At 45.6% G+C, this 8,728-nt stretch overlaps 1 protein-coding gene across 1 annotated transcript; it reads right to left on the bottom strand.

The window, feature by feature from the left end:
• Positions 1–474: 474 nt before the first annotated feature.
• LOC135815818 (putative lipid scramblase CLPTM1) lies at positions 475–8,400 on the bottom strand. Its single transcript, XM_065329160.1, has 12 exons — positions 8,064–8,400; positions 6,866–7,024; positions 6,414–6,528; positions 6,098–6,183; positions 5,460–5,571; positions 5,014–5,116; positions 4,057–4,289; positions 3,609–3,799; positions 3,175–3,270; positions 2,211–2,346; positions 1,688–1,855; positions 475–1,515 (listed from the first exon to the last, which is right to left on the bottom strand). Exons 1-12 carry the CDS (start codon positions 8,277–8,279, stop codon positions 1,196–1,198), a joined length of 1,935 nt encoding a protein of 644 aa, XP_065185232.1. The 5' UTR covers positions 8,280–8,400; the 3' UTR covers positions 475–1,195.
• Positions 8,401–8,728: the final 328 nt, after the last annotated feature.

The following is an 8,728-nucleotide window of genomic DNA, read 5'->3' as shown; positions in this document are numbered from 1 at the left end:
TTTGGCTACGCCAAGCGCCATGGTTACGATGACAACAAAGGCCTTGGACGCTTTGTCTTGGAAGCTGGCTATTCACCAGATAATAACATGATGTAGGGAAAGAACTTCAAAGAAGGGCACAGTACTTAAAAAAAAACTATCCACAGTCCAGTATCACCACCTGATTACTGTATGGCGTTGAGATACCGATGGTCCTACACAGGAAAAAGGCATTACCAGAGCGAGACTTGTCTTCACCGTCTGTGCAGCTGTTCCGACACTGAGGGTGAGTTCGACTCGCTATCAGTGACTGAGATATCAAAACTCTAATGCGGCATGAAATGAGATGTAATCAGCGATCATGGATGGCACTGCATTGTCAGTTTCAGAAGAAACCCAGTACAGTCCCTTTCCAGCCGCGTCCGGAAATTCGCGTGGTTACACCTGTACAGCTTGGGTCCCCAAAATTATGACAAGCACACAGGTAGCTGCAAGCCAGGGTCACTGCTCAGTTTGTACTGTAGCCAGTGTAGGGTATATCCATACAAGTTAGTTCGGGTTACAACATACGACAGTACATAAACCAGGAAAATGAACAACCAACTGGACGTTACAAAAAAACAAAAAAACAAACAATCAAAGACAAGGTCACCACAATGCTCCTATCTTGCATGGCTTGATTGGAATTGAAGTAGCCAATCCGGCATTTTTCACAAAGATTCGTTACACAATGAGTTTAAAAAAAGAGAGATGGAAAGCTGGTCAGCTCTGCTGTGTAAATAATGACATGATGATGGAACGCTTTTGAAACACTTACACAAGCAAGTCCGTGTCTCCTCGGAGTAGAAGAAATGGAATTGCATAACTTATATTTAAATTTCATGGTCATGTGTCATGGTTATGACGTGCTGAAGAAATGTGTATCAAAGGCAGGCTGCACTAAAATCACACGGAAGCACAGTGCATAAGCCTTGATAGGCCAGTAAGCCGCAAGGACAAGCTGAGGCAGCAGGATGTAAGCAGGACCACCCCGGGGTAGCAGCTGTCAGCGCATTGAACTCCGGAGACAAACATTGTCGCAGCGGAGCGGACTGACAGTGTACCGGCTTGGCTGGTGCATCTCCTCTTTCCACATCCGTCCCAGGAAGAACATGTAACACCGCCGGCATCACCAAACAGTATTACCAAACACCACACACACACACATACACAGTGACTACGTTGACGTGGCCTGTCTTCTCCGCAGCTCAGTGCCATCATCGACGCTGTCATCTTCAGCTGTTGCAGCAGGCTCACTGCTACTTTCCCCACCGTCTTCCTCTGTTCTGTCTGCCTCGTCATCTTCAGGCAACGCTTCCGGAGCACTCTCAGCCTCCTGGCCATCAGCAACCTCTGCAGCATCAGCAACAGCAGCAGTAGCACTGACCCCCTCTCCTGGTGCACCAAGGTCTTCGCCGGACACGCCAAACTCATTGACACGAGTGTGATCCACACGGTAGATATAACGCTGATACAGGAAGATGAAGAAGATTACATCTGCACATAGGATTCAAAGAAGAAAACCAATTCAATACTTCAGTGAGTGGGAGACCAAAGCATAGCAATAAGGGAAAGTGAAAACTCAAAAACAGAGGCATGTTACACGCAAGCCACTTTAAAACGACAAACACACATGCAGTACAATTGAAAATGTCCAGCAGGTGCCTACCATCTCTCAAGCAGCCGATGCGATACAGCATTGGCATCTTGATGACAAACGCAAAGATGTCGTCGATGAATGTGTTTAATGCCTTGTACGTCATCATTCTCCACGGAAGATGAGCGACTGACTTCAACTTGTAGTTGATGAAGAGCTGCGGTGTCATCATGATGAAACCTGAAAAGAAAGGTAAATTGCAAGGTGAAGCAGCACAGGAGAAAACATTCTCTGTTTAGCACTCAGCTAACTGTCATAGGCATTCTCCGAGACCTAAAAACTTGACTCGTTGCCAATGGTGATCGTAGAGAAATCATGACAAGCGTTACTTTATGGAGGCAAGCCGGAACGATAGGATTTTCAAACACCTGCAAACGCCCAATGTGGCTCTGCTACCCACGTGATTGAACAATCTCGCTGCTAGATCATGATGACTACTAGTATCAGAAAGAGAGAAGATGGTTCTGACTGCGCAAACGCAGAAAGCAGAAACGTGTAATCGTGTTGTTGTTTGCCAGGGCATGCCAGCACTAACCGAATGTCAGCAGGAATCCATAGCACATGCCGAGTACAAACGAGTACCATCCCTTGTGCTCCTGGTAGAGCAGCGAGTACACTCCATAACCGACTAGCAGTGGGAATGCCAGCCAGGACAGGTACTTGAAGGCCATCTGCAGCACACATCGACACGCAGGAAAAGGTGCACAAGCTTCAGTAGTTCAGTGGCCACAAAACAGCAACAGAACGTGGAGTCTGATTACAACAATAGCAATGCATCTGATTCATATCACCATATTAACTTACAGAGTCAATCTCTCCACCATGCAATATCATCAATCCCATTCAATATCCAGAACCTATCTTGCTGCTTCCTTCGGTGTTAGCACTGTCCGCTTTTGACTTCCTTCACTACCACCCAGCATAAGCAAAAGCGCACTAAGCGAAATGGAAAATCATTTGGCTGACGGTGACACGGAAAAAGTAGCGATGAAAGGAGGAGAAAAAACCCCGTAAATACAACACCCAGTGCTGCTAAGGCTGCAACCACACTAGGTACAAAATCACGTACAAACGGCATTACAGTAGAAATCGTCATGCCGACGCGTGCGAAATGCAAAATGCGCTTTGTAGGTTTTCAGCAACTGGCGCACCCCTGTAGAAAGCCACGTTTGTCGTTTTCGTCATTTTCGCGCTCCATCTCCTGTGTACAACTTTGTTTTTGTACCTGGTCGTCGTACATAGCATCAGCATCAGCATTGTTTTTGAATTTCCCGGTCTTTTCCAGCGCATGACACACGCTTTGGTACGACAACGTCACGTGCTGGTCGCGCGAAAACGTCATCTATGCAGACCGAAAAGTGTAGTGTGGTTGCGTACCGACTTGTACTGAGATATGCATGAAAATTTGTACTGTGATTTTTACGTAGTGTGGTTGCGGCCTAAGCTTCTATAGTTATCTCTACTTTGAAATCGGAAAGAAAATGATAACATCAGCTTACCTCATCGTATTTCTTAGTTGGAGACTCAATATAGGTTGATTTGTATGCAAACGTTGGCAAAGGCAGCACACCAAGCAGCTTCCGATCTGGAGAAATCTGGAAACAGTCCAGAGAAGATTGCAAACATCACCACAAGGTTAGCATCGAGGGCCAGCCTTAAGAAGGGCACTGCACACTATACGCATGAACATGCTTTCAACAGGTCACACTGGAGACGTTTACAAAGGCAAATTACTTGTAGAAATATGCTAACAATCACATCTCAATATCTCCAAACCTTTACTGATGAAAATCACTCAACACACATGCACAATCATGTACATGATTGTACAGTTCTAGCCAGGATGAGGTCGAGTTTCTCTGGCCAGGACTGCACATACTCTTCCAATGACCACGCAGTAGCAGCAACAGCAGTAGCGGCGGCAGCAGCTTACCCCAATGTTCAAAACCTTGGGTAGTTTCCACATCTCAATGACCAGGCCCACGGCCACACTGATAATGACCATGGTGTTGGTGTCGTTATCAATGACGTACAGCAGAACAATAACACTCTGCACCACACTCATGAAGATGGTGCGCACTGAGAGACCTTCCAGCGACTTGCGATTGCGCCAGAACTGAATATCTGCAGCATCAGAAGCAAAAACAATCACCATGAAAGTACCACCAGAACAACCCGTCTCTCGAAAGCATCCCAAATCTACTGTACAACGTGCAACAAGTGAGGAGAAAAAGTTCAAACCTCTTATTCTTCAAATACCCATTCCAACCCGTAGAGGACGATTAAGAGCACACACAGCCCTCTCAAAGGCTTCCATTCACAGTGGCACAATGCCCAAAAGACACCAAACAAGGTAGAGAAACGTGACCCAGCACACTCACCATTCTTGAACGCCAGGAACTCAAAGACCGTGTGCAGTAGACTGACCACTATGGTCATTCCCAGCAGGTAGGGATTGGTCTCAACTAGCGTCTCCTTGAACGAGTCCTGCTCTTCATCAGTAGCCTGTTGCTCACCCATCCACTGCATCCACTGCGGCTTCATGGACTGAGAGAGGTACATTTGCCAGTAGAAGATAGTCAATGGACTGTACTCCAGGTTCAGGGGAAGAACTCTATCTCCGCAAATCAGAAACAGCAAAGAATGACAGAACAGATACATGTGAAACCAGCCTCCTGTGAATAAATATGATGAAAACATGTACATGATACCTGTTGCTTACACAGTGGCTATGTTTGGTCAAGGGAAGACATCCAGAGTACTAAGACTGCAAGTGATGGCTCTGAAAGGGATAGTCAATGTGACAGCAGTAGAGTGAAGGCTGCCCAGAACATCCAGTCGTGCAATACAATGCAAAAAGAACACAGAACCACGACGAGGCAATGGAGATACATGTAAAGATGAAACCTAGCTGGAGCGACCGGACTGGCTGGCTTTTGAATGCTGGTGGTTCCTGGTGACTATTGACATACATTTAACACTTTTGGTACAAAGAATAGAGGGCATACAGACCAGGTGGCTGCTACAACCACAACAGAATACACAATGACGAGAGAGAGAGAGAGAGAGAGAGAGAGAGAGAGAGAGAGAGAGAGAGAGAGAGAGAGAGAGAGAGAGAGAGAGAGAGAGAGAGAGAGAGAGAGAGAGAGAGACAGAGAGACAGAGAGAGACAGACAGACAGAGAGAGACAGACAGACAGACAGAGAGACGGAGAGAGAGAGACACACACACACCCAGATAGATAGAGACACACAGAGAGAGAGAGAGAGAGAGAGAGAGAGAGAGGGGGGGGGGGGGGAGGGGAGAGAGACGATGAGAGAGAGAGAGAAAGAACTTACGGAGTAGTTTCATTGATGGGATAGTGATCCTTGGCCATGTTCCAGTAATCATTCATATACAGAACAGGAAAGTAATCGCCTGTCATGTTGTCAAATTCGATGACTGTGGACAAGTAATAAACAGAACAACCAGTGCTTTAGAAGACATACACACAAATGACCTCTTCAACATACAAATGACATGGCAAGTCAGTCAAGAGTAGTACAGTGACATGTCAGTAAAAGGCACCCAAGGGTCGTAAAGTCTGTGCCTTAAAGCTGAAAGGTACTGTAGACCTAGGTCAGATGACAGGTGCAGCATAACGCAGGGTTCTCAAGGATAGCACCTGTATCCCATAGGATGTCGTATGACTCATATCCAGAGTACTTTATACCAAACTGTTTGCAATGCCGTGGACTAGCAATATGATCCAAATGTGGAGGGAGAGTTGAGGTGTGACACTCACATTTGTCCATAGGAGGTGGGACAGCATCTCGCTGCCAGTTGGTATGATCTGCCAGGACATTGAGTGTCAAATTAGGATGCCAGAAGCTGATGATCTTACGAGGCGTGTCATCCTGCATAGATCCAACACATGAAGTGAACAACATTGCTTGTAACTTAGGGGCCTTCCGTAAATACCGATATATATTTAGAAAGGAAAACTAGTCGTTTCTCTTCAACCCCCTCCCCCTCCCTGAGAAACGAACACATACAAATGGTACATAGTATCAATATTTTTGGTCTTTTTCTGGACATGCTCACATATGCAAAATGGACATTGATATTTTTGGAGAAACGAACAGGCGCTCAACCCCCTCCCCCCTAAACGACTAGTTTTCGTTTCTAACTAAATATCTATATTTACGGATGGCCCCTTACAGTACAGTATACAAATAAACTCTTGGAACAGGTATTGGGTAGCACAGGCCAGAAGGTGAAGCCACGGTCCTAGACGATAAATAGACAGCAACAAAACAGTGCATTGCTGAGAACATGTTGGTTCAATATGCATACGTATTGCAGGTGGACTTTCTTCTTCCTTCCTTTGAACGAGCACAACAACTGCACTTCCCAAGAAGAAACAGAAAGAAAGAAACTCACCTTAATTTCTGGTACGTTCTGGTCCGATTCACCAGTCAACAAGTTTGCCGTCTTCTTTATCGGCTGTGGCTTATATCTAGTCAACACTGCGAGTGACAAAGAGATGAAGCAATGCGAATGGAGCACACAAACAAAACTGGTTAGAATGCAGACAACGTTCAGTCAAACAGATCTTCGAAAACCAACCATTCTTGAATACAGTGTAGTGGTTGTGTTCGGCTGCGCAACTGCATAACTTTTCTTTATACTATATGTACTGTCACTGTGAAAGGGTCCTGAATGTCGGAAAGTTGCTCCTCCCGGTCATGTGACTTACATCTTGAGGAGTTGACAGTACTCAGTTGATTATAGGTAGTGCTACTTGGGTCAGGTGAGTGGCCCGTCTTGGTCACAAACGCATGCAAATATAATGAACCATTGTTTTGAACAGCCTGCACAAAAGAGAAAGAGAGAGAGAGAGAGAGAGAGAGAGAGAGAGAGAGAGAGAGAGAGAGAGAGAGAGAGAGAGAGAGAGAGAGAGAGAGAGAGAGAGAGAGAGAGAGAGAGGGAGAGACCAAATGAGAAGGAATAGCATGGGCTACACGAACAAGAAACAGATTACAACGGAAGTCAAGGCAATAACAGATCCAGTCCAAAGGAGTATTCTTCATAATTATTAGCATACAAGTGCACTATCAATGACCATGAAGACTCTTGGAAGAAATACCTCCATGAAGGATCTACAGGAATTTCGCTGCACGATCATACCATAGTAACACCTTCACTGACCTCTGATATGGAAATATTCGTTGAGAATGAAAATTTGCCATCTTTATTGGGACCATCCGTCCATGATCCCATCACCAGCTCGGCTTCCTCCCATAGCAAGCAGCTGGTGCAATTAAATTCAGTAAAATTGCTACTTTCTGTCAGGTATACAGCAAGTTCCTAAACGAGGGACCGACAAATCACACACAACCAACACACTTGATATGAGTCAAAGCTCAGATATACAATGCACATAGAGTTTAAGGGCTTTCCGTAAAAATCAATGTCTTGAAATGAAAAGTAATAATAGTTTCAGTCTTTCAGAGCAACACCTCCCTCTCTCACGCCAATCGAAAGAAATATTGACTGCGCATGTGTGTACCTGTAACCAAATAGAATGGGGACTTTCTTACAAACCGACCACGCTCCAACCAATGTTACCCCGAGCATCGTAGCATCAACTGTAGTGGGTATGATGGCCTCAACGCTGGTGTTGTCTTTCTCCCATTGAAAAGCAGCAAGTTTCAGTGCAGCGTGTTAGCTAGTCAAAAAAGTAGTGCTCTGCTAGCTAATACAAGTTTCAGTGTAGCGTGTCAGCTAGCTGGAGAAGTAGTGCTCTGCTAGCTGATACTGCAATGGATTGCAACTGCATGGGAAGGGGTGAGCATGTGACTGACGACTCCAGAGCTGCACACTTCCGCCCCTCGAATCGTTCGGTGCGATGAAATCTACAGTTACGTTACGTGAAATCAGAACCAGTGTACACCGTGCTGATGGTCACTCGGTCTTGGTGTTCTCAGCACTGTCCCAAACACATGCAGGTCAACCAGATCCACTCACTGCTCTAAAGGCATGCGTTGTTCCAGATTTTACTTTCCGCAGCTGTACTTCAGTGGAACTACTGCCATGGTCAGGCTCTGTATGTTTGATAATGAGATCTGGGTATACGGATTGAAATTTCGCTTTGCGGTGGTCACTTTGGTACCTGTTATCTGTGGTCTGATAGCAACAGGAGCCGAGGGATCAGTTTACAGAAAGCTAGGCCAAACATAGGTCTAACAGTCGACCTTTTGGGCTAATAGAGCAATAATAGTTTACCAAGTACACTTCCTGAATCAAGGTCTGACGGATGAAACTTTCCTTCACTTTCCACAAGTCATTTAGAATCAAATACAGCTGTAGTGATAACTTATCCCTTACAGATGAGTGCATCACGTACCATAGACTGGTTAGGAGGAAATAAATTGCGCCCTACGCTTGCAGCAGGACCGGAGGTTTTCCCTGACCGAAAAAAGCTGTTAATCGCATACATTATGAACAGCTGAGTGAGAATTGTACGCAAAATACTAGGTTGCTGTTGCTGTTGTTGCTGCTCGCCGCCAGCTGGTGCAGCATCACCAGGGCCAGCTGCTGCCACTTGAGCATTATCAGCCATCACGCGCTCCTATGAAAGACCTAACAATAAATTTGTTACTGCCTCTGAAGAAAATCCACTAAAACAACAACAGTTACTGCAGCTTCATCTCTGCGGAAACTATGAAGGAGGCCAGGTAAATTTCAACGTTTGAAATGCTGAAAGTTTCGACGCCATTTTCGCCAAGGGTAACCAGAAGAATGACATAAAGGTGATGTTTTCGATGACGTAGTCCACAGTCATGAGATTCATGACTCGACTCTTGAAATATGCATGATTGTATTGATACTATCAAGAGTACATAACTACACACCCTCACTCTGCCGTCTTGCGCGTCTGGCGCCAGTTTGTGGGCCAAAGTGCGATCCGAAGACTGCAAAACATCGCGCACGCCGCGCACCATGCAGTTGAACTAGGAATTCCGATGAACCAGATCCCATGCGTGGAGTTGCACACTCTTGTGTAGTTAT

Source organism: Sycon ciliatum, chromosome 4 (assembly GCF_964019385.1).
Source record: "Sycon ciliatum chromosome 4, ocSycCili1.1, whole genome shotgun sequence".
Taxonomy (NCBI): Eukaryota; Metazoa; Porifera; class Calcarea; order Leucosolenida; family Sycettidae; genus Sycon; species Sycon ciliatum.
The sequence above is the reverse complement of the archived record's forward strand: the minus strand, read 5'-3'. Positions and strand labels throughout refer to the sequence as shown.